Source organism: Rhopalosiphum padi, chromosome 1 (assembly GCF_020882245.1).
Source record: "Rhopalosiphum padi isolate XX-2018 chromosome 1, ASM2088224v1, whole genome shotgun sequence".
In the NCBI taxonomy this organism is placed as follows: Eukaryota; Metazoa; Arthropoda; class Insecta; order Hemiptera; family Aphididae; genus Rhopalosiphum; species Rhopalosiphum padi.
The window spans coordinates 40,130,228-40,156,248 of record NC_083597.1 but is presented as its reverse complement, the minus strand read 5'-3'; the positions used below and the strand labels follow the sequence as shown (position 1 = coordinate 40,156,248).

The 26,021-nt window shown below is 27.3% G+C and overlaps 5 protein-coding genes across 7 annotated transcripts; 1 reads left to right on the top strand and 4 right to left on the bottom strand.

The window, feature by feature from the left end:
* Positions 1 to 1,929: 1,929 nt before the first annotated feature.
* LOC132931681 (uncharacterized) lies at positions 1,930 to 4,509 on the bottom strand. The gene is made up of 7 exons (XM_060997611.1): positions 4,492 to 4,509; positions 4,114 to 4,266; positions 3,808 to 3,975; positions 2,864 to 2,965; positions 2,772 to 2,783; positions 2,525 to 2,687; positions 1,930 to 2,449 (listed from the first exon to the last, which is right to left on the bottom strand). Exons 2-7 carry the CDS (start codon positions 4,259 to 4,261, stop codon positions 2,443 to 2,445), a joined length of 600 nt encoding a protein of 199 aa, XP_060853594.1. The 5' UTR covers positions 4,262 to 4,266; positions 4,492 to 4,509; the 3' UTR covers positions 1,930 to 2,442.
* A 6,476-nt stretch (positions 4,510 to 10,985) lies between these two features.
* Positions 10,986 to 11,312, bottom strand: LOC132925777 (ATP-dependent DNA helicase pif1-like). The gene has a single exon (XM_060990144.1). The coding sequence runs from the start codon at positions 11,310 to 11,312 to the stop codon at positions 10,986 to 10,988; it is 327 nt and encodes a 108-aa protein (XP_060846127.1).
* On the bottom strand, positions 11,309 to 11,761 carry LOC132925767 (uncharacterized). The gene has a single exon (XM_060990136.1). The coding sequence runs from the start codon at positions 11,759 to 11,761 to the stop codon at positions 11,309 to 11,311; it is 453 nt and encodes a 150-aa protein (XP_060846119.1).
* A 4,424-nt stretch (positions 11,762 to 16,185) lies between these two features.
* On the top strand, positions 16,186 to 18,879 carry LOC132917927 (chromobox protein homolog 1-like). Its single transcript, XM_060978928.1, has 2 exons — positions 16,186 to 16,424; positions 17,750 to 18,879. Exons 1-2 carry the CDS (start codon positions 16,414 to 16,416, stop codon positions 18,465 to 18,467), a joined length of 729 nt encoding a protein of 242 aa, XP_060834911.1. The 5' UTR covers positions 16,186 to 16,413; the 3' UTR covers positions 18,468 to 18,879.
* A 1,481-nt stretch (positions 18,880 to 20,360) lies between these two features.
* Positions 20,361 to 26,002, bottom strand: LOC132917926 (tetraspanin-5). Of its 3 annotated transcripts, XM_060978925.1 has the most exons (11): positions 25,652 to 26,002; positions 25,396 to 25,537; positions 25,210 to 25,330; positions 25,075 to 25,148; positions 24,911 to 24,985; positions 24,729 to 24,827; positions 24,339 to 24,467; positions 24,207 to 24,257; positions 22,947 to 23,096; positions 22,664 to 22,792; positions 20,361 to 21,410 (listed from the first exon to the last, which is right to left on the bottom strand). In XM_060978925.1, exons 2-11 carry the CDS (start codon positions 25,486 to 25,488, stop codon positions 21,342 to 21,344), a joined length of 990 nt encoding a protein of 329 aa, XP_060834908.1. In that variant the 5' UTR covers positions 25,489 to 25,537; positions 25,652 to 26,002; the 3' UTR covers positions 20,361 to 21,341. The 3 variants fall into 3 exon arrangements, with proteins under 3 accessions (XP_060834908.1, XP_060834909.1, XP_060834910.1); XM_060978926.1 differs by lacking the exon at positions 22,664 to 22,792; XM_060978927.1 differs by lacking the exon at positions 22,947 to 23,096.
* Between the last annotated feature and the right edge of the window lie 19 nt (positions 26,003 to 26,021).

The following is a 26,021-nucleotide window of genomic DNA, read 5'->3' as shown; positions in this document are numbered from 1 at the left end:
CGGAATGACTATATATTATTATAGTTTAGTTTATTTTAATTACGTTTAATATTCAGCTATATTTGAAAAAGATTTTTTGGTTTATATTGTTTTATTGGACTCAAAAATTTAAAAACTTTCAGATTAGAAGCAATAAATTTATTAGTTTTATGGTGATGCATGACGTGTTTTTTAATTTTTTTTTACTTTTGTGCCTGAAGAAACTTTTTGTAGAAAAAAAGCTTTTATTTTTAACTTTGAAGGTGTCTTCTGGTTTTGGGTAGAAAATTGAATCTAATTGGTACTTTGGGGGTTTAATGGTATATTTTTTTGTTATTTTGAAAAATTTAAAAAAAAAGAATTTTAACGCAAAATTAATTTTCGACAAAATTGAGTTTATTTTTTAGTGTAACTCGAATACGAATAACTATATAATTGAAATTTTTATCAAATATATATGATACATTAACATATATGTTAGGGGCAACTGGCAAAGTGGGGTAGTCGGGCATTGTGCACAATAAAACACATTGCTCAAACATTGTGTACAATGACCGAATGCGTGAAGGATAATTTATACTACCGTCTACCATGGATAAAAGTATAAAATTATACCTATTGTAAAATAAATATTATATTTATTTATTTATTTATTATTATATTGATTAGATACAAGATAGGTACATGTTAGTATACTAAGTAATCGTAATTTATTTTTTTAGTTTAGTAGGTAACACTAAAAAATAGCTCTATGTATGTATTACTTGAGCACGGATTGCTACTGTGGCACTTGGAGTTACACATTTTACCTGCTGTTTTACATTTACACTTTTTTGTTTGACGCTTTTGCTAAGGTTAGGTTTTTAACTAAAAATGTTATCGGACTAAGCTTATAATATGTCGATCAAGTCGATCTGGCACCCCGAATTAATTAAACTTATTTTTACTCTCTTATAGTATTTACATAAATATTATATTATTATATTTTGAGTTATCTAAGTTGTTAATATAATGTGGTATAAATATGTATTATTATTTAATATTTATTAATACTAAACACAAACAAGTAATAAAGTAATAACGATTAATATTCAGGTTAATGTTGGTTAATATAGATGTTTATAGTTTTATTATAGTAATATAACAAAACTTATGATTATAAAAGAGTCCTGTCCTACAAATTGTTTATCTCCCATAAAAAAAAATAAATAATAAAAGTGAAATATTTATATATTTATGATGAAATATCAATTCTTAACACGAATGTGCAACAGATTTCAAGAAGTTCTACACTTTCAAAAAAAAAAAAAACTAAGAAAATTGGAATGAGATTAATAGTTTTATTAAAGGCATTAGTCCTTATCATTTAATATTATATTTATATCTACATATTTACCTACACATACATTTAATAAATCTCTACATCATACTTATCTATTATTATTTTAAAATAGTAATTCATGGCATTATATAGTCACAACAAACAATAAAATATGATATTTTAAATATTTGGTCATTATATAACGTTATCTATATAGCTGTTACCAGACCATAACCTCGATATTTAATATTTTGTTATCGACTATTCTAAACATTTTAGGATTTATTTTTATAATAGTTAACTAAAATTATAATTTTAAGAAATAATGTATAATTAGACAATTCAAAGAATCAAATGATATAATTGGATTTTATTTTAAAGTTATTTTAAGAAAATATTTATGGTATTTAGTATTTACTTACCTATTAATTGGTTGTAAAATTAATATTTAATAGTATTGTTATTATTAAACAACAAAAGTTAAAACTTAGGATTTGTATATAATATACGTAAATAATGGATATTTAAAAGTTCCAAGTGGGGAAACAATAACTTATGCATTTATCCAATAGCCATAACATATTTAATAATTTTAGATTTTACTGGTTTTAGTTTATCAAGAAAATAAATTTTTTTTATATTTTACATTACTACATTTTATTTTACAGAACATTACATATTTTATACATTTAAAATGCATAAAATTACACATTCTTATTGTACTTAATGTACTATTGTGTTTTAATATTATAAGAAGATAAATTATAAATTTAATTCTATTAAATTAACCAGACACAATCATCTATTTTTTTTCTTTTATCGAGCTTTCACTGTGAATTTTTAAAATACAAACACTTGACTACGATGTTCAAAAGTATATCACTATCTGCAATAAGGCAATAACACTAATAATTAAATATCAAAATACTACATTAGATTAATTAACATACACAAACTTTCTCATGTGTTACACCTTACACGTATCAATAAATTTACTAATTACTAATATATAAAAAAAAAAACAGTATTGATATGTTTATAAAATGATTTGCCTAAAAAATATAAAATAAATTAAATCTATAAACAAGTAACTGTATTAAATAAAGAAACAGTGTCCAATTGAAACTGACAGTCGGTGGTGTTCATTGCCTAAAAATTATATAATTGTTAGAATTAGAATTCTCGTTAACAAACATTTTAAACTCGTATTACTTATTTACTTACATCATCGTCCCGGGATTTGACTTATAGAACACAGTGGCCACATTTACAAATCCCAAGATTTGAGCCACTGTGTCGACGATAGGTTGTTCGCGTTGTTCTTCTTTTGCTTCCTCTTCTTTAGGCAGTGGTGGCAACGCTGGTATCCGCCTTTCTGGTTCGGTGGCTAGAAATACATAAATTATTAAAAAATGTTCAACGTTCATTATCAAAAAAATACGTAGTGGCGCACAGTGTGACCCTGACTTACACCGGTAACATCCTGAAACATAAATTATACGTTATTCCTTTTCATAATAATTAATATATTATATTAGTTAACATTTGCTTTCATTTACTTACGTCGACGATTTTTATTTTTGGCAACTATGCCCCTATGGAAATTACGAACACGGTGTTTTGGTAATTCATCTGTTATTTGATTCTGATCAATTACTTTGAGTTCTAAAACAAATAAAAGTTATAATTAATACTTGATCTTTTGAAGACCATATAATATAATGTGGTATAAGGCCGTATTCCTTCCGTGGTTAAGTTTCGATATTTAATTCTAAAAATGGTTTATGGTGATAAATTTAATCTAGTTGATATTTTGAGTGGTCGAAAGTGAAAAATTTCCAATAGTTATCATAATAAATAATAATTGCGAAAAACAAAAAAAAAATAAGGAAAACCCTGATTGCATCAGTTTTTGACAAAATTAGTAGTATATCTTTGAATATTCACAGCACTTTTCAGCAGGAAGATTTAAAAATGTGAGCGAGTAAATCTTCAACACCATTATTTTTATGCAAAATCATAATAATTCTAAAACTACATGCTCACTCAAACTTTTTTACATCTTTTTCCAAAATTATTATAATTTTGTATTGCACGGAAAAATAAATGGTGTTGATCGGGATATACTACCTAAAACTTTTAAATACTCCCTGCTGGAAAGTTCTGTGAACATATTATATAACACTAAAATTGATTTCTTTATTTTATTATAATTCAAAAACGAAATAACAGCAGGAATTTAAAATTATCACAATATTCACATAGTGATATGATTATCGTTATCTAAACATAGTATAATTATTTCAAAATAATTCCGACTCCTTTTTTTTAGTTATTTAAAATCAATTGAAAATTGTTGATTTACTTTTAAAGATTTTTTAAATGCTGATAAAAATGTATTATTGAGTAAAAATACTTGAAAATTTAATACGAGGTTTCCAATAAATTGTTTATTTCCCAATTAAAAATATAAAAAATGTATACAATATTATATTTAATTTACTTACGTCGGTTGATTTTATTTTTGGTAACTTCGCCTCTCTGGACATTATGAGCATGGTGTTGTGTCGGTTCACTAGTATACACATTAATACTGCAGTTATTAAAGACTGTGTTCTTAAAGATAGTTTTCTCAAAGATGGTTGATACTGCATTCTGTTTATCAACTTCCATTTCTAAAACAAATAAAAATTATATTTAAATATTAATTGATATTTTTCAGACTATATAATAAATAATACGGCTTTCTATGGTTAGGTTTCTGTAGAAGAATACACGTAGATATATATTCATATTATATTTAATTTACTAACGTCTGCTGTTTTTAATTTTGGTAACTTCGCTTCTCTGGACATTACGAACATTGTTTTGTGTCAGTGTATCAGAATACACTTGAATACTGCAGTTTTTAAATACAGTATTTAATCTTGTATTTACTACATTCAGATTTTTCACTTCCATATTTTCTAGAACAAATAAAAACGGTTAATATTAATTGATATACCTATTGCGGACCAAATAATAATAATACTGTATAATATACGGCCTTCATTGGCAAGTTTCCATAAAAGAATATGCTTTATACAAACGTTCCAACTTTACACGTCGTATCGGCTAAAAACGGATTAGATAATATGTACATTAATATAAATATTATGGCGTGAGGGTTTTTAAATACTATTATTGGTTACCAAAAACATTTGTAAATTTTGAACAGAGCGATAAATGTATTGATATACAATGAGTCTTCACTCTTCAAGGGCGGCTTGTCAGACTTTGAAACTGCGTAAACTCAGTAAAAATCATAATTAATTAAAAGTAAAAATGTATAGAAGTATTTTTATCTGAATTGGAAAATATATTGTTTTCTTTGTTTATTCTTATTGAAATTTAATTTGTGAAAGGCCACAAAATCTAAAACCTATAAATAGTTATTTTAATGGAAATATTATTTTAGTAATTTGGACGACGATCGACAAACTGCCGCTCAATAGATTCAATTGTAACATGTTATCGCTAAATGGACTGAGGGAGCAAGGGAGAATAGGCCACGTATTGAAACTATTGAAACTGGGTTCATGATAATATTGATAATAATAATATAATATTATGCCGTGTTAGGCCGTAGTTACTGTATGTAATTATAATGTACTATTATATTTAATAATTAGTATACACAATGATGTATTTTGGGTGATTTTTGGAGGGTGTCATTAAATGAACCTCACAAACCATTTTTTTTAGAATTATTTATTGATGAATAAAAAAAATTACCTTCATGCAAATTAATAATTTGTTTTTATATGTGAATAAATCAAATGGTGTTATTCGCGCGTAGAAGGATTCGCTTTCACGACACGACTAATTATTTTTGGAACGCAATATATTTTCTAATCAGAACAAAAATGTAGCCATTTATTGATAAATCTATTTTTAATTAGTTCATTATAAGGTAGTAGGAAGTTGGTACTATGAATTTGAGGAAAATACGTCTATCGATTTATGAGCAAGCCAGTTGTTCTCAAAAAATTATGTCAGGGAAATTCTCACATGCAAGTAATGAAGAGATGGTTTTAAGTATTAATTAGAATTAAAAAAATATTGGTTAAATTTAAAATTATATTAATTTTGTATAATAATTATTGTTGACACATCGATTCGTTTTTCTTTATGATTCTGAACCGCTACAATTGTTTCTTATTAATAATTATTTATTTTACTTGAATAAATACGTACGTGATTCAGTAATTACGTGGTCCAAACAGCACAGCAGTTGACGAAAAAATGAATGAGGAATCAGAAATTCAGAAATGACAAAATAAGACTGATAAACTGTAAACAGTGTAAACTACATAGATTTTAAAATAAACTACATATATGTTCGACGTTCGGCTACGGGTATTTCTGTTATCTTAATAACCCGGTGAAATTCAAATAATTCCTGGATAAACTACGTGTAGTCGAACCTAATAAAATTAATTTCACTTTTGCACTTGAACAAGGATAAAAATATTTTGGTAAACAAAGGAATGACAATAGGTATCATTTATTTTATATACTAAATTTAAAATAGTATATTATAAAATCAACGATAAAAACATATAAAACACTTGGAGCCGTACTTATAGTGTGAGAATGTCTAGTATGAGTTCATTCAGTATTTAATTTTTAATCGCCAAACAAAATTATATTGTTTATGTAAAACTATTTCATATTTCACTATATTCATTAAAGAACCAGATTCAATAACCTGCACCTATTATATTGTTTTTAAATAATATCATTGATTTTAAATACTAGTATTTATAATCAATGATAATATCTAATACATCTAAATATTTTTAAGGGACCGCTATACCAGCATTTGTTTTCTCTGTCCATCTCCCACATAATATAGGAACAAAGATACTCCGTATTTCCACGATCATGACTCTCTGGTTCAGTTTAGGGCAAAGGCACCTATTATATATTTTAGAAAGAAGAGTATTTCCTTTGCATTGACCCAGTACATTTTTAGTATTTACATTTTTTATAAATATAAGAATGTTTTAATTTAAAATAATTTCGATTGTTTTTAACCATTAATAATTTATTCAAAATTGTAAATATTAAAAATCTATCCGGTCAATGCACAGAAAATATTCTCCTTTATAACATATATAATAGGTGACCTTTACCCAAAACTGAACCAAAGAGTCGTAACACTCGTAACTCGTAATATTGGAAACACGGAATATCTTTGTTCCTATAATTATTATGTAGGAGATAGACAGAGACACAGAGTAAATAAATGTTGGTGTTACGGCCCCTTAATAAAATATATTTTATTTAAACCAAGTACGTTAGAATCGCTGATATCGCGTATTTATTGAAATCCATTCATTAAATACAATGAATAATAATTGTTATTTAATTTCATAATTATAAAAAAAAAATTCATATTATTTTCTTATCCATTTATGTATATAATAGTATACGATTTTATGCGTTATTAATTCAAATCACAATACATGCTCTTACAAAAAAATGAACGACACACCCAATACTAAATAGCAGTTTTAGTATATATTCAAATTCAACTATATATACTAAAGGTACAGTTTGATTAATGATAAGGTTTATGCATGCATACTAAAATTAATGGTAAAAACAAATAAATATAGTTTGTACTTTTCGACATATAGCATCAATTGTATTTGCACAATGCACAATAAGAAAACCTAATTTATATCTATCCGTATAATATAATATTAATATCTATATTTGTACCTGTGTAGTGTGTAAACTATGTTTCAAATTTTCTTAATATTTCAATATTTGATGGACTATGAATATTGAATATAGTTTTATTTGAAATTCGTTGTCGACTTGTAAACATTCAGCCCATTCAGGTTACTATAATATAATATATAAGGCGTAAGACTTTTATTGAGTTTTATATACTTATCGTATAAAAACTTCATATTTTGAAAATTGAATTTAAATATAATAAGCACTGATTATAGAAAGTGTCATAAGTTTTACATTTTTATGGATTTAAACAAAAGTTTTATGAATATGTAAGCATTGTAATTTGTAAGCGTACCTATTATACACACTAGTACCTACACGGCTACACTACACAGTACATAATACATTTTTTAAAATTGGAAAAGTAGGTTTACTGTTTATTGATCTGCTCTATATACTATATGTCTATATAATAAATAAACAAATAATTTATAACTCTTTAGAACGACATCGAAAATAGAATGTATCTATATGTCGGAGAAACATGCATACAACTGCTGCTGGTCAGTGTTAACTTTTAGGTCCATAATATGTACTTACTGTAAAACGGTGTATAAAAAACTTCTAATTAGTTTAAAATATTTTGATAGTATAGCGTAATGATAAAAATTATTAATTCCTTGTATCTTTTATATTATATTAAATCGTTAGTGTCATAACTTTAAATGTACATAAAAAATGTATGTGACTTTCAGTTATTTTATTTTTTAAATTTCAATAAAAATCTTCTATTAAATTGTAATGCCTATAGCAAATTAAAAATGTCATAAATTGAATAAAGCTGAAAGCCGAAAGGTTATATTTTGTTAAAAGCGCACAGGTTATAACTTATTAGTTATTAGGTATGTAAAGCACTATTATTTTTACAATAGGATTTTTTACGATAAAATCCTTCAATAAGCTGTATTCTTTGAAATAAGAAACCTTGTATTTCGGTAAAAAGTTTATGTTTGACGTTTGACCACAGACTAGGATAATAATATAGAGTACTGGACAAGAGGACAAATAACGTTTCGCTAAAATCATGTAAACCAGTGGAGAAACGAGAGGGTTTCACAGTAATATTATCTGCCAGAGTCAGCCACATGAAAACAAGGCCGTGGTCAGCTAGTTCTGGACTTCCAACTTTTGAGTTTCATCTATTATTGTAGAACTAGCGCTATTTGCTGACTTGATCATTGATCGTCGATCGATGACGGGAGCGCTATTGATATAAAATGAGAAAAACCCGTAACTCCACCACTTTACCAACTATCATGTGAGTTGTGAGTATTTAAGTACTTATGACCAATTCACGTTCACCATAATCTTAGTTCGTATATTCAATAATATTATTATATTCTGTGCCCATAAACAGTTTTCGGTCATAACCATCCCGTGCACAACAACGGAAGTACCGCACAATTTATTAAAACTGGTTTTTCTATCGCATCTGCGTATATAGTTTATAAATACTACTAGTAAATATCAAAATAATTGTAGACACGCTAAAAATAATATAATATAATATTGGGAATGAAAATTGTTTAATTTTATCAGATTTTCAAATTGTAGGACAATTTTCGATAAAAAAAAATTAATTGAAATCAGCATAAATATTAATAGTATAGGTAACTAATAAGTATATGATAAACATTTTAAACAAAATCGTTGATTTTTGCGGGGCTATTTTTATGATTATATTTATATTTTTCAGATTGGTGTGAAATTCAATCAATATAATGTTTGATTATAGGTTTAGACAGTATAGTATGAAGATGAATTCATCTTATCATTTTTGTAAATTATCTATATTCTATACCAGGGGTCTCCAAACTACGGCCCGCAGCACCCATAGACGGTAAATAAAATATAGATATCCAAAGATTTAAAGTAAACTTATATTTGTATACATATATTTTCATAAAATTAAAAATTATATGTGTTAATAAACTTTTGGCCCACTAAGAGGATTTGATATTTTTTGTGGCCCTTGAATAAAAAAGTTTGGAGACCTCTGTTCTATACAGCTAAACATAAATTCATATAGCAATATTATGACTTTCTATCAAAATCAAACATAATTCAAATAATCGATAAAAAAACAATCAAGTGACGTATTAGCGTATATTAACTTCGGTTATAGGTTATCAGTGGAAATCTAACCTATTACCTATACCTACATAAAAAAAACATTTTAAAGGATTTAAAATGTAAAAAAAAAAACAAAAAGTTTAGCATTTGGATTTAAATCATTTAAAAACTATCAAAACATTTCTCTACGAAATAACTTAAAATTATTGCGAAAAAATCGGAAATTTCATTGATTTTTTAAATCATAGTTTGAAGTATTTAAAAATTATAACTTAAATTTACATATATATTTATACAATAATTGTTAAATGTTATTAAAACAAACTTAATAAAATAAATGCGAATTTAATTTGACTTAAAGAAATGTACTGAAACTCTGGAATATCTAATTATTATAAAACAACGTAGGTACTTATAACTTATATAGGTACCTACCTAATCATAATGTTTTATTTTTACAATTTTACTTTGTTTTTAATCTTTTATACTTTATAAACTCGATGATGATGAAACCAATGATATTATTTACATAAAAGCAAACTAACTAATGAACTAACTAACCAGTATTCATGGGATATTATATTATTATGTAAATATGTTTTTAACATAAAATAAATATAAAATTATAAAACAAATTATAATATTCATAATACTGCAACGAATAGTCATAATAATTAATAAAGAAGATAAATACTAAAATACATAATAATGTAGTTATAGGAACAAAGACTAAAATAATATCAAATATATGGTGTCGTTACAAAGTTTATAAAAACAGAATAACAAATTTTAATACACGATGAAATGTTTTGTTCAATTCATAAAATGATAAAAAAAATTTAAAAATAGTAAGCGGTCTGTTTGCTAAAGATTTATCTCGTCAGAATGATGTAATACGCTCGGCATGTGTTGTCTAAAAATGATTGAAATTGTAATGTATATTTCACATTTAACAAAATTTAAAATAGGGTAAATTCACAGGCATTTAATTAATTCAGGACAACGCTGTGCAGAATCAACTAGTTAATATTTTAATAATATTGGTTTCGTAAATTATTATTTTACTAGGAATTTTTCTCATACTACTCGCGGCTATTCTCTCCAAGTGAATTGTTATAAGTGCAACTAGTTTCAAATTTTTATAGGGTGGCTGTACTGTTATAGATGGGTAACCCAAATATTGTGCAATGTAAACAATTTCACAATAACTCAAAAGTAGTACCACACCCCCGTGGTCTGACAGACGCCGCACCATATTACAGTCGTCATCGTCGATGGGCCGATATCGGTGGGAATGTTACGGCTATGGCTGGGTGACTTACGGTAATGCACAAAACAGACCGATTTTTATTCGGCCTTGGCGTGTCTTTTTGCTGGACAAAGAAAGCATGACAAAATATATTTATTTTTATTGAGTTTATTATATACAATAATAATAATAATAACATTACATTCGGCCACAAAAAAAGTTTAAGTTGATCCAAATAAACTTAACAAATCCCAAGCAAATTTTACTTGAATAATTTGTTAGTAATTAATGTATTATAATATACTAGCTGTCCCGTCACGGCGTTGCCCGCGTATTAGTTGGTTTTTTGACATTTTCGTAGGCCATGTATTAGTGTTATTATGTATGAGAAAATTTAAAAGTAATAGGTAAAGTATCTAAATGTTTTAATTAACAAACAAACATATATATTTTCTGAATTTACATTTTATTCATCTTATATTAAATTATTGTTTATAATCAGTGACCTACTAACAAAATATACTATATACATTAAAAACATACAAAAATAAATTAAATTATTAAAACTAAAAATTATCTAAGTACTACTTTGTGTACAACATTCCTGGTTAACCTGTCTTTCGCTAACACGAAGAGATTTGATGGTTTTCCTACACGTGAGCAGGCAACATATAGCTGTCCATGTGAGAAACATGTGTTTTCCAAATTCAAACCGCAAATAGACATTGTTTGGCCTTGAGATTTATTTATGGTCATCGCAAAAGCTAAACAAATCGGAAATTGGAGCCTTTTAAACGGTATTGGAGATTCTGACGCCATCAGTGGAATACGTGGCAACAGGACGATATCTCCTTTAAATTTTCCCGACAAAATTGTTGCTTCAAGAATATTTTCGGTCATTTTTTTATGACTAAACGTGTACCGTTACATAATTGAGGTGGGTTTAAATTACGTAGAAGAATGATTGGTGAACCAATTTTCAATTGAAGGTTGTGTGGTGGCATTCCTGGTAAATCCAGAGAATTCAAAAATTCAGTTGGAAAGTTTACGGTTTCGTTTTCATCAATAACTGTGTCGATTGATTTAAAAGACATCAAATCACCGGGCAAAATCTGTTGTATATGGAAGTTAATTTCGTTCACATCAACATTTCTTGCTGCCAAAATAGCACGATTACAGAGCCAATTGTGATCTAAATAATAATTCAATATATCCGGAAAGACACTCTCAATTAAAAAACTCGAGACGGCGCGATTAACTCGATAATGACTGACTCGGTCAGATTGTGGCGCTTTATATTGACTGATGAATACGTCGTACCGAACTTCGCATTTTATACCTTTGAACATTTCTCGAAAATTCTATAACTTTCTTTATTACAATAATTGCAATGCAAAAAATAATATTGAGATAAAAACTATCCTATATATTACCAGTAGTTTCGGAGATTATCGCGAACATACATCGTGACACGAAATTTTTATATATTCAGATTGAGATAAAAACTATCCTATATATTATGGAGATAATTCTCGGAACAATTCATATCTACACGTCGCCAACGATAAAACACACACAATAGAAAAGAAGTCAGATTACAGTTAGCTATATAGATACTGTCGCGGTCGGTCACGGGAAAACCCGAAATACACCATGCAATTATACAAATTTATTAAAAAGTTAATTAAAATATTCAAAATATTAAAAAAAAAGAAATAAAAACTATCCTATCTTTTAAGTTGGCCCAAATTACACACGGTGTAAACAATTTCATCAAAATCGGTCCAGTAGTTTCGGAGATTATCGCGAACATACATCGTGACACGAAATTTTTATATATACAGATATTATATAATAGACATATAGTTGCAGATGCAGAACAGTCAATACATGGTAAAAATGTGAAACAAAAATTATTGGCTTTTACATAGAGTAAATACTCTAAACAGTCTAAACAATTATAATATGATGTTATACTTTTACATTAGCGGCGTTGATTTAATTAATTCTGTGTGTGTTTGTTACGGATGACGACTCGAATAGGTTTATCCTCTTTTAGTTGGTATAGTAATGATACTGGGCGTCGTGTTTTTTTAAATTAATGTATCAGAGATTTGTATGATTCAGGATTGGCTGTTTGTATTTTTATACGATCTAAGATGGATTTACAATACAAATTGTCAACCCCAATTAGCTCAATTATGATGGCTTCAAACGTTTTCGAAAATTCAATTATGCCATTTACAAAAATCTAAGCCCGGCTCAAGTGTTTAAACACACCTAGATAAATTTGAGTTTGGCCGCCCCTTACATGTAAACACTATAAAAAATGCTGCTCTAGGTGTGGGTTTATGTCGCGGCCTGCAGAAAAATCGGTGATGGTGGTTTAATTTGACTGATGATATTAGGTGTTTCTGAAGTGTAAGATGCTTTCGAGTTAGAAACTGCAATGGTCGGGTTAACAGGTTCGGTTTGTATAAGCATTTCGTAGTGATTAGCCGCTATAAATTTTTATTATTTTTATATTTAAAGTAGGCCCAGGAAAATTTGGTTTGGATGAATCTGAATGTTTTTTTTATTGAATTTTTGTGTCTAACCGACATCCTAATTATTATATGTGTTATCATATTTAGGTGTATATCTTGAATCTGAAGGGTTTATTATAGAATTATTTGTTGCATTGTTAATTAGGCGATCTACCTGTATAATGTTGTTGATTTTAATTTAAATACGTTATGTTTACTATTTACTTACGACGATGTCAGTGTGTTGGGAGGTCGCGGCATGTTATCTTAAGGGCAACAATCGCGTACCGATGCTCGTTATAGCGATAGTGCGACGGTTATTAAACACATATTTAAAAAAGTTTGATTAAAACATATTTTAACCCTGCATATAATACCTAGAGAAATTATTGGTTTTTTATTATTTTAAATCTAAGTAGTGAATCTTATAAATAATTACAATAGTGATTTTAAGACTGATGTCCTTGATTGAATAGTAACGTTCTCAAGAATATACGACTTTTAGATAAAAACTTAAAATATATAATTGTTTTAAAAAAATACATATATTATATATATCAATAAAATAATATTAATGCATGCATGTTACCATGACGAATTACCGACAAAATATCGCCGGTAAAATATAGTAGCAATTATAATATAATATATAAAACACAAATATGTAAGTAGTACAAATAAAATATGTGTACTAATTAGTGTAAGTTTGTGTATTAAATGTATTAAATGTATTACCTTGACGGTATGTATATTATGCTAAAACAACATAATAAATGTAAAGGATTTAACTATAAATTTATAAATGATTTGATGTCTCACATCAACAGAACCTAATAAATGAAATTAAAATAAGTCAATGTAGGTATAGTAGAGAATCTAAATATCCCAAGAAATAAAAAGGACAAGACAGTTAATTGGGATGGAAAGAGTAAAAAAAGTAGTTAGAGATTATCCAAATCTAGAGTGATTTTATTCAAGGTACCAGCCACCAGGTGTCCAGATTTATGATTGATATCATACTTACTACTTACATTAATTAGTAATATTAGTATACATATTTTACTTTTACTACTTACATTAATAGTACCTATGTCCTATTATACTATTAACCTATATTATACATATTTTTTATCAATACTATATTTGTATTATATTACAGAATGTCCCGTGAGGATTTGCTTAAAGCGATATCATCTGAAATAATGGAAATATTATAATTTTGATTTGTTAATAAGATTCACAGGGACAAGAACTACAAATATTTCATGATTTAATTTATTTTAATGGTTTGGTAAAAAAGTTAAAAACAAAATTTTATTATTTAACTATTTTCAAAAAAATTGAAAATAGCCTTTTTGGAGAGTTCATTTTTCTGAAAATATTGACGTTTCAACATTTAAAAGTTCATTAATCTCCTGGTTTTTAATATTTTTCTAGTTTCAAAAAGAACTGCGAATTATTTAGTACGATAGTGGTATCATTGTATCAAACATGTGGTCCGTGTGCTCATACTCGAGAATGCTTTCAGTGTGACTCGCAGTAAACATATTTAATTTCTTTAATATAATTGAAATTTTAAACAAAAATAAATTATTAATGTACACAATTTCAATACGTGTATCTTTATTATACCTAGTATTAAATATGGTTATATTATAAATTATAATAATACTATTACAAGTATTTATAATCATGCAATGGCACCACTATATGGTTTTAAATAATTCGCACATTTTCTTAGATACATTACTACATTAGTTAGTGGCTTATCCTGGATTTATTTTACGGGGATGTTTTAAAATTTAATAGACTTATGGTAGGCAGGGGGCTCCGCTCCCCACACCCCCTTATTACATTAACAAATACCATGTATTGATAGAAATTATCATATTAATGAAAATGATTAGATTAAGACAGTATGTGTAAGATCTATAAATTGTATAAGAGATTTATACTATAGTCTATAACTAAAATAACTTTTATATTCTAAATCACATAAAATAAATAGTACACTATATAATACTAAACCAACAACTACAACCTATATAGTATTAAAAAAACATGAAATTGAATAGATTGAATATAATGAATATAATGATACCAGATACACATATTATTATGATTACTTATTTAAATTATAAGCGAGTAAGGGACGGCATTGGAGAGTAAGTTCATCAATAACCTCTGCTGTAGATATAATAGGTATATCTCTATGGATATTGGATACCTATTCATTAATTCTAAACCATTCAACCTGTTTTCTCCAACGGCATTTCTTAAATAACTTTTAAGTCTTCGGAGATTTGAAAAGGAGCGTTAACTCTTAGATGTTGTAGTGACAAGGATCGTTGACCAACAGCCTGTGAACTGTAGGAAAAATAATAGAACTATGATTATGAATGATTATTTCTTGCACTTCGTGAACAATTTTGGAGTTTGGTCAAACAAAACAAAATACGGCAGATAGGGGGTGTTCTAACACCCATATCACCCCTCCCCCTAAATATGTCCTTGAGTGATTAGTAACAATAGTAACATCATACCTAGGGGCTAGAATATTTGAGGCTTTAGCTTATTAAACACTATGCTGTATGCAGTCATCAGTTGTGATAATATACATGCATTGGTATTTGGCATTTGGTATTATATATTATTGATATTAAGACCGTAACTGAAAAAAATTTCAGGGGAGTTCAACATTAACTTTAATATAAATATTAAAAATATATAGTCAATAAACTATATTCACCGCTAATGTTTTTAATTTTAAAAAATTCGAGGGGAGGATCCGGACCCCTGGATCCTACCCTCAGTTACGGTCTCCATTAATATACATATATAATATATAGGTATATACAATGTATATTCTTGAAAACACATCCATTCGATCGAGGACAATTTAATATCAACAATTTATAAGTTTCACAATTAGACTATCATAATAAAAAACCAATACATTTTTTATGCTTTTCATGAAAAACGACATCACCATTAACTAACTCGCATTCTTGTGGATGAAATAATTAAAAATCACTTCTAAACGCCAATGCCCAATTTAGGCGTCAATGATAGGTAGTTTCCACTTTCCACATGGCACAAAAACGAAATACGACTATTATGCATATACATGTTAGTGATAGACAGTCTAGCCAGTGGTCGTTGGCACGCATACCACTTTTTTCCCTTTTTGGCAACAGTTGTTGTTAGTACCTACCACCACCACTATCGTTAACGTTACTTATTCTCGTCCATTCAACGTCGTTGTTTAGTCGCTGTAGTTTTCAGTAGTCCGTTGTTCGATGAATCGCGTTCGCTATTAGTTTCAGGTGACTGTTAAAATACCGCATTGCCGCCATAGTAATCGTCATTCCAGTGGTTAGTCCACGGTTTTCACTTTTTTTTTGTTCCCGTCATCTGGTCGAATTATCTTGACGCCGTACATTGATTTCTGGTAGTTTCATTCACAAGTCTTCAATATGAATCCCAGGTGAGTAACAACTAATATATTACGCACATGCATGCACCGGCCTCCAATACCTCAACAAATTTTTACCCGCCGTTTTCATTGTTTGCACACGTTTTCCTACATCATCTGTGCGTGACCGAGATTTGTGACTTTTTCACGAAATAAAATCAAAACGTATTCCATAAACCATAGGTAATTTTGGCGATGCCGCCATCGTCCAATTTTATTGTGCGTTACTAAAAAACGTGTAAATAAAAATATTAAGTCACTAAAACCATAATATTTGATGAATGATGGATGAACAATATTTCGATCGAGAGCCGCTCGGCGGTGTTGGGTGTCTTGTCTTACTCTTGTCTGTGATGTCTTGAACAGAATATGTAATACATACACATTATCGACGCCAACCTGTTTACGCGCGTCCATTGTATTCGTTGCCGCCCGCTCACAACGGTTTCCGGATTTATTTTACTTACGCTTGTTTTTGTTAGTGTCAACTTTCAGGATAGACCGATTGGTACACCGGTCGATTTTGATTATATTTAACTATCAAGCAATAATAAAAATTAATTTTTTTTCCAAAATTGTTGTGACTCAAACAGCGAGGAGTTGCAAGTGTTGCAGCTAGTCGGAATGCATTCTCTGTTGTTGGTTTTTAATAGATGCACACCTATTAAGCATTTACGCGCATATTAGTTTTCATGTTTCCCCATTAGTAGCATGGTGGTTCTGCCATCTTTTTAAACACTAAATATTATAATAATTTTGTAGAATGGAAATTATCGAATTCCTGTTCATTTGACAAACTTATTCCTACAATAATTACTATAATTAGATTAGGTATTTATTTTATTATATATAAATTTATGATTTTAATTTTTTTTTTTTTTGATACTTATATTATACATTGGTAACTAAAATGGTGTAATCAATAATCAAAAGCACATTATTTCATCCTTAGTATAGACTATAGATTGTATCACATATTAATATTCTTGATTTAAAATATTATGAACACTTAAAAAACAAAAAACATTTGTATTGATTTAACAATGTTTGCTGTGGTTTATATTTTTCCATGTGTAATTAAATTGTTTTTTTTTAACTGTTCTTTATGTTTTAAAATAAGAATATTTTATGTATAATGTCAACACTTATTTGGAATTATGCCTAGAGGTTATACGTTTAAAAAAATAAAACTCACATGTTGGTGTCATGTGTAGCAAACAAATTTAAAATAAATGATAAATCTGTTCACTCAGCATAATAAAATTCAACACAAAAAAAAAAAATCTGTTTTGATGTATTGTTATCAACGTATTAATATATTTTTATTTTTATTTCAGAAAAGAAAATGAAAAACGCGTAGATTCTAGTTCTGATGCCGAAGAACAAGAAGAGGAATATTCTGTAGAAAGGATTTTAGACAAGCGTACAAGAAACGGCAAAGTTGAATATTTTCTCAAGTGGAATGGTTACAATGATTCAGATAATACTTGGGAACCTGAAGAGAATCTTGATTGTGAGGAGTTGATTAAAGATTTTGAAGAAAAATTAAAACAAAAAGATATTAAGGAAAAAAAAAAAAAGGATCAACCAGAGCGTGGTCGTAAACGCACACTGTCTAATTCAACAGTTACAAGTTGTGCATCATCAGATGCTGGTCCTTCTAAAGAACGTAGAAAGTCTTCTCCTATACCAAAAAGGAAGGCTGCTGATAAAGCTGATAAGTCAGATAAATCTGACAAATCTGATAAATCAGACAAGTCTGATGAAACCGAGGAAAATGATATTGAAAAGATTGATGATGGAGATACCAGTCTGTCAGAGGAAAAAGAAAATGATGTTACTGATCCTAACGCTCCACCTGAAAAAGTAGCAGAAAAAATTATTGGTGCTACTGATTCTAGTGGCCAGTTGATGTTTTTATTAAAGTGGAAAGGAATTGAAGAAGCTGATTTAATCGCAGCTAAAGAGGCTAATTTAATGTGCCCACAAATCGTTATTAAGTTCTATGAAGAAAGACTTACATGGCATGCTCCTGAAAATAAAAATGGCATTTAACTATTATAATATGGAAAAGGATGACAAATGTTCAAAAAGGGACTTTTATTTTATATCATATCTTATTGTAAATGTCTTCAATTATTTTATTTTATTATTATATGTGGCAGGTATGCCTTACAGATAAAATTATTAGTTCATCAATTATTAAATATTTAAATGTTAGTAATTAAATACTTTCATAAAATGGCAATTTTTTTTTTTATTTCAGTGATACAGTATAGTGTTCTCTTAAAATTTGTTTATATTTCAGTTAATATTTTTAAAAAACTTATTGGTTTTGAAAAATTATATCTTAAATGCCAAAATATGTTAATTTAAGTTTATTTAGTTAGTATTTTTTGTTCAAATGTTGGGTTTAAACATTCAATACTTGTTTGATTTTAATAATTAAAAGCATTTTTTCACCATATTTTATCTTTTATTATAGACGGAACTATAGTACCATTTAAAATCATCTATTTTATTTGAATATTTTTTTTTTATTATATATAATATTTCTTTTATATTATCAAGTTCAACAATTTTATATAAATATTTTTGCACATACAAGTTCCAATTATGTGTAAATTATAGATATTATGCTGCACCTTTAAAAAATAATTTTAATAACATCTAAGAAAATTGTGCAGAATTATTTATTTCATTATAAGCCCTTGAATTTGTCTCTTGAAAGACTCATAGACAATTAAAAAATACCTATATTTTGGATAAGCTCAGCTATGTAATCTTTATTTTATGTTAATTTAAAAATTTTAGTTTCTAAATTTAAATCTATACATGTAGTTTTCCTTTAATTTTATGAAAATTAAAATTTAAAATATTCAATTACTGTTTAGTAAGTTATTTACTTACATGTATAACTGTATAACTATTTACGAACGATTAAGATAATAAAGTTGTTTTATTATAAGATGCATTCAATTTATTTGGTAATAATCAAATAGCTTAATTTGTTTAAATAATAAATCAGTTAAGCTTTTGAAATAAAAATTGGTGGGGTTAATTTTTAATTTTAACAATATAAGTATTGATAAAAAATCATGATACCCAGTGTCGGTCTGGACCATGACTGGGCCCTTGGTTAACTAATTTCGAATGGGCCCCCTACAAACTTAATTTTAACTTAAGTAAATGAAAAAAAATTTAACCGTCATTTAATAAAATATTAAGACTATTTTATACATAATTAATAATAAAATATATAATAATTAGGTCGTTTTTTCCAATGCCTTAAAATGTAAACCAATATTGTTACTTAACAATTTTACAAATAAAATAAAAAATTTGAATTAGAAATTAACATTAAATAATTAAATTATTAAAAAAGTAATTTTTTTAATTCATTGCTTGACGATCCTAACATATCAATAACTTTATCTTTGTTTATAAATTGAATGATATCATCTTCAACAAATAAACAAGTTAAAGGATCCAAATATTGCTGGCTTAATGAAGATCTAAGTTTGGTTTTTAAAACACTCGTTCACACTTAACTTGTGTGCATGGAAGTATAAGAATATATTTTAATGCTATGTACAGTGTATTGAATAAGCCCGTTTTGGTTGTAAGTTCAAAAAGAATTTATCCCATAGACAAGTAATCAAGCTAAATACTGCGTTTATCCTTATCACCAGACCACAATAATTACCATTTATCTATGTTCAATGTTTACATATTTATTACAGTTGTCCCGATTAGAATTTTAAACACATACATATTAATTATTAGTTATTACGTTTACAATTGGCTATGGGCCCCTAATATTAAAAAATATCGAAGGGCCCCCGGTGATTACCGGGTAGCCGGGTGGGCCAGACCGACACTGATGATACCATTATGGTATGTTAGATGTATAATTGCTTAGTGTATGTAACTGAAAGTAAAACAATATTAAAAAACTACAGATCATTTATTCATTGTAATAATATTTTTTAATGTTTTTTTTACAAAATAATGTATATTATATTATGGAATGTAGATTAAATTTGTTAGTAGAGTTAGTAATACATGTGTTAAAATAATTATTAATTAGTATACTTGTGAAGTTAAGCAACATTCAATTTTAGCTTATGTAAGTAGTACTAGTAGGAACTTAACTTAGAAAAATACATTGAAAATAAACTGCATATTAATACTACAATTTGTTTGGCACAAATCTAATACAATTTACATACCTTTATAAAATAATACTTTAGATATTTTGAGCAAAATTAAAAATTAAATTGTATTACAATGACAAATTCCCCCCAAAAAAGAGATCTAAGTTTGGTAAATAAAGAAATAATACAGATATAACAAAAGTGTAGTTAATTTGGGTCACTACATAATATATCTTTAAAAATGTTAAAAAGTTAGGATAGATAACCAAGAAAAATGTTTATATGGACAAAGAAACCGAATTGTAAAAATGAAAAATCAGTATCATAGCTGTGCGTTTACATTGTAGGTAATTTGACGACAGTCATTAACATGTGTATTTTACAAGAGAGTTCAAGATAAAATACATATTCATATATATATATGAATAATAAGTATTTTTTTTTAAATAATAAAGGTGTCTATAATCTAATTTAGTTTTGTGTGAGAGTGTGATGTAAAATAAGGTATTAATAATAATTTGTTATGAAAATGGCCAATCAAACTTAATCAAGAACCTAAAAATTAGATAAAAAATTCATGGAAGCATGTTCACACCACAGACTTCTATACTAAGTATAGAAGTCTGTGGTTCACACTAAAGAGTTGGACTACAATCTTTTTTATCACTATTTTAGGTATGAAAAAATATTGATACGGTTAAAAACCTCTTAAAAAAGTATATATATTTATATAATATAATCTTGTTTGTTCATGTCTTAAGATGAATTCCATCTAGTGCCACTTGCCTTTTTGTGCAAATATGTCAGCACGTAGATTTTGAGCAAAGCATATGCCTAAAATCTGAAATAAAAAAAAATAACATTAACATGAAAATTAATTTAAAAATGAGAATGCAATACATTGAACTTATTGTAAATTCACAACATTTAAATAATGTTTTCTTTAAAAACATGCACAAACTTGAAAATTTATATTATTTTTGTACCGAAATTACTACAATCAAATTTTTGCAAATAACTATACAACTAGTGAATATCTAATAAAATTGATAAATTTAAAAGAAAGAGTCAAAACAAGCATGAAATTTTTAAAGTAGAAACAAAAAATAGCTATGAACTTTTTGTACAGTATTGTACGACTACAATTTATTTTGGGAATTTGTACATTTTCTAATTTTCCACTAGTCATTACATGTTATCTTGGATTTTAGAAAGTGACAAACGTATATGTTATTTATTATCATTTAAATAATAATAGAATAATCCCTCCCCCTGAAAATTGATTCTGAATACATGCTTGAGGCAAGATATTTTAAAGTAATTTATGATTAATTAAATTAGAGAATGATAAAAAAATGTAATGATTATATCACCACCATCAATAATCAGAAAATTGATGAACAAAATTATAGACAAATTTATATGGAGTATATCACCATTGATTATAGAATAGTCTATTATTTTATAATCAGTGATATTACTTTCACTAACTGCACAGTGATTTAAATTTAACTCAAGTTAAAGAATGCAATTATTACAAACAAATCATATTAATAGAAAGTCATAATGTAATTTATAATGTTTTGTTTGAATTAAAAAAAATTTATTATAAAACCATTCATTTTTATGATATAATAATTTTTAGTCGCAAGTGAAATTATTATTTTGTTACATTTTCAAATAAACTGTAAAACTATACATCTTTATCTTCATTATTATAAAATCTATTTAAATAATACTTCGATTGTATAGTTATTAGGTAATTCAGATTTACAATATGTTTTTACTAATTTAAAATAAAAAAAACAAGCATTAAAGTGACATTTTTATTAACAGTGGTGTAGAGTGTAGACTAACATTAAATTATTTAGTATATTCTCTGAGTTATAAATGTAATATGGGTATTTTAAGTGCCTTAGGATTTAGGAATGTTTAATACAAGTACCATGTAGAAATTATTTTATTTTAAATAAGGAAATAAAATATTAATTTTAAGTGAATGAATACTATTGTCTTACCTAATTTATCTCCAGTTATGTTATTTAAAGGGTATACTGTTTTAGGATTAAAACAATTTTAATTAATTTAACTCACCTTACAAAATGCTGATATAAGACAAACAGTAGCTATAAAAAGCATGTTTCTTTCTAGCCATTCTTCTCCAGATTGCAAACATCCTTTTTCATTAATGATGAGATCCACTCGTTTTCCGACATCGTCGGTCTATTTACAATCACACACAAGCAATGTAAAAATAAAAAAATCATAAAAAAATAAAACAAATAACTGAAAATGCAAAACAAAACATGCAAATAATAAATATACACCAAACATCAAAAACAGAGTACATGCCTAGTAAGTGAGAAATACCTAATACCTGTAATATGGTGACAGTCATAACTGTTGTTAAAACTCCAATAAAATTATCCTCAACCCATTCCTCAGCAGCCCGCATGCAACCTCTTTCATATATATTTCTTTCACCTGTTTGCGTTGGTAAATTTAAGCTTGTCCATTTTTCAGCATACTATAATCGCCATAATACGATAGTATTAAGTGTTGTTAAATGTTAATAGTTATTAAAAGCTTTTATTTAATTATATTAGATCAGTGGCGTCAATGTTAAAAAAATATTATGATAATGTATAAAAAAGGAATCATAGTTACTTAGGTAATATACTTATTACTAAATTACCTATCGAAGGGCCCCCCTGCAATTCTCCCAATTTCAATCAATAGCAACCGCTGGGGCTAATTATTCATTGTTATACTTATTCTTATGTCATATTTGTTTATCTTTATAGGTACAAATTCTGGATCCAAAGCCTAGCCCCAGTGGCACAAGGTTGGTCTACTATCTACAAAATCTCCTCAATATCTGCAATAGATAAATAAGATGATCGGCACCACTGTTCTAAATTATATGTTTTGTTAGAATTGTATTAAGTATATTAATTTTATGATTCATATTAATTATCAGTGTTTCAACTTAATCTAGTCAGGCACAGATACAAGGGGGGAACTAGGAGTGACAACACCCCTCAAATTTCCAAAATATTGAATTATATATTATTATAAAATTTACTTCAAACAATAATAATAAATTATATAATTGAGTTTTTATGTACATAATATTTTATAATATGTACAATATATTGCAAAAAATTCTAACTAGAAGTTGGTAATTTTTAATCATGCTGACTAACAATGTGACGTCACAAATCATCATTCTTGTCATAATTACCAGCAGTTTTATTTTCATTTGTAACTTTGTAAGAGTATACATCAGACAATGAGTATCTTCAAAAATGATAGGCATACTTTATAATAACAAATATTTCAATATATTAGTTATTGACAGATTTTCAAAAACCCAAAAGAAAGTTAGATTTTGCCTTATAATTTTGGATCTGTATGTTTTTGTGGGTACCTATGTATTTTAATATTTTAAATCCAGTAATTTAAATAAAGTGTTTTATTTTAATGTAAAATAAATATGTGACAATGTAGTTTAACAGTCTTATTATATTATAATTCTATAACATGACATTCATTATATAAAATCCCCCCACTATAAAAACCCTGGATCCGTACCTGATCTAAGTGCATACAAAAATATAAAAATATTTATACTTACGAATCCTTCTTTTCTCACATCATATCCACATTGTTTGTTTTCTACTATTTCCTACAAATAATTTTTGAATTAATTTAATAATTATATGGACTAAAAGAATTAAGATTGATATACTCATAAATAATAGCTTACATTTAGTTTACGTTTGCAACAAGAAAAAGGTACTCCACATGCTTCTCGACTACCAACTTTTTGTGAAGAGCAGTTAAAATAATTGTTTAAATCCCAATCTTCTGGACCTTTGATTCCACAACATTGTAACTAAAATTTAAAAAATAATATATACTATTTAATTATAATTTATCATGAATAAAGACAGACACAGATACAAAGTGGGGGGGATATGGGGGCTGAAGCTCCTCCCTTAGGCACCCACTTAAAATATTTCAAAATTTAAACTTAATGCCTATGCTTTTATGGGCTTGAAGTATATTTTTTTTATTTACTCCCCCTCCCCTTATTTAATTTCTAAATCTGCGCCTGCATAAAGATAGTATAACCGTATAAAACAATATAAGATACCCAGTCTTCTTGTATCCAATCGATAAGATTTTGCTGATCAGGGTCTTCCCTGTAATGAACAATGAATGTTTGAAGTCCTTCAGTGGCTTGCGATTTAATCTATTATTTATTAATTTATTATTATAATAGGTTTAAATATTTACATAAAATTAATTTGTAATAATAGTAAAAAGTAAACTTACAGAATCTTTAAAAACAAATGTTAATACTCCTGCAGTTAACTCAAGTATCAAAATTACAGCTAAGAGAACTGCATACTAAAATAAAATAAAATTTATATTATTAAAATAAATAAATAAAAACAAAATATGCAGCCATTCACTATACAATAATTTAAAATTCTTACACTTCCAAGTAAACATGTGTTTTCACGCAATGCTCCAATACAACCAGTGAAACCTATTATAAAAGTAATTCCACCTAAAAATATTCAAAATATTGTACAAAATCTGAATTCCTGTGTGATAAATGTATAACTTACCAATTAAAATTAATGCAAAAGCTGGATCTAGTGCTAAATGCGTGAGTTTACTGAGATTATTAAATGCATTTTTTTCTGTCCATGCCCAAACGCCCACTGCCATCACAGATAAACCAAACATCTAAAATTGTAAAATTAAAATATTGAAATACGATTTTAAGAAAAAAGTTTCTTTTTTAATCTTACCCAAAATAACACATTAAAGCTGAATATAATGTACTTTAGGCAACAACTAACTTCACTAACTTCTTCTCTTCTATATTTCTGTTGAACAGCCATATCGACCCACTTCGACTAGATAATGCAGATATGTATAAAAAAACTACAACTGAAACATATAGTTATACAATTATACATACACATTACCAGTTAATATAATACAAATTGTATATTGTTGTATACAATGGATATAAAATGTATTTTATTGTGATGAATTATTTACCAAAAATGCACCGACAACTAATTTGTAGATTAAAAAACCATTAGCAATTAAATGAAATGCACTGCAAGGCGATCAGGTTTAAATCTGACGAATTATTCATTTTAGTAAGCATTTATAAATATTTATTGAAATGAATGTACAATTGATTTAAGTTTTAAAAGAGTTTAGAAAAAAGTTGTTGGATTCATACATAACGATTTGATGGTTGGCTACAAACAAAAGTAAACAGTAAACACTGGATCACTGACTGAACACAATATCAAGCTTCAAAGCAAGTTGAGAGCTCTCAACAGTCTCAACTTGCTATGTTGTGAGCTTGAGACTTGAGAGAGTTGATTTTTTAATATGATAAGAACAATCCTAATTAATA

What these genes read in the sequence shown, in the direction of transcription:
- LOC132931681 (XM_060997611.1), bottom strand. Translation starts at nt 4,261, where the DNA reads ATGGAAGTGAAAAATCTGAATGTAGTAAATACAAGATTAAATACTGTA. An exon ending in CAAAATTAAAAACAGCAGAC is followed by an intron (nt 3,976 to 4,113) that starts GTTAGTAAATTA and finishes TATTTGTTTTAG; the next exon opens with AAATGGAAGTTGATAAACAG. An exon ending in CAAAAATAAAATCAACCGAC is followed by an intron (nt 2,966 to 3,807) that starts GTAAGTAAATTA and finishes TATTTGTTTTAG; the next exon opens with AACTCAAAGTAATTGATCAG.
- LOC132925777 (XM_060990144.1), bottom strand. Translation starts at nt 11,312, where the DNA reads ATGACCGAAAATATTCTTGAAGCAACAATTTTGTCGGGAAAATTTAAA.
- LOC132925767 (XM_060990136.1), bottom strand. Translation starts at nt 11,761, where the DNA reads ATGTTCAAAGGTATAAAATGCGAAGTTCGGTACGACGTATTCATCAGT.
- LOC132917926 (XM_060978925.1), bottom strand. Translation starts at nt 25,488, where the DNA reads ATGGCTGTTCAACAGAAATATAGAAGAGAAGAAGTTAGTGAAGTTAGT. An exon ending in ATTGGATACAAGAAGACTGG is followed by an intron (nt 24,468 to 24,728) that starts GTATCTTATATT and finishes TTTAAATTTTAG; the next exon opens with TTACAATGTTGTGGAATCAA. An exon ending in GTTGCAAACGTAAACTAAAT is followed by an intron (nt 24,258 to 24,338) that starts GTAAGCTATTAT and finishes AATTATTTGTAG; the next exon opens with GAAATAGTAGAAAACAAACA.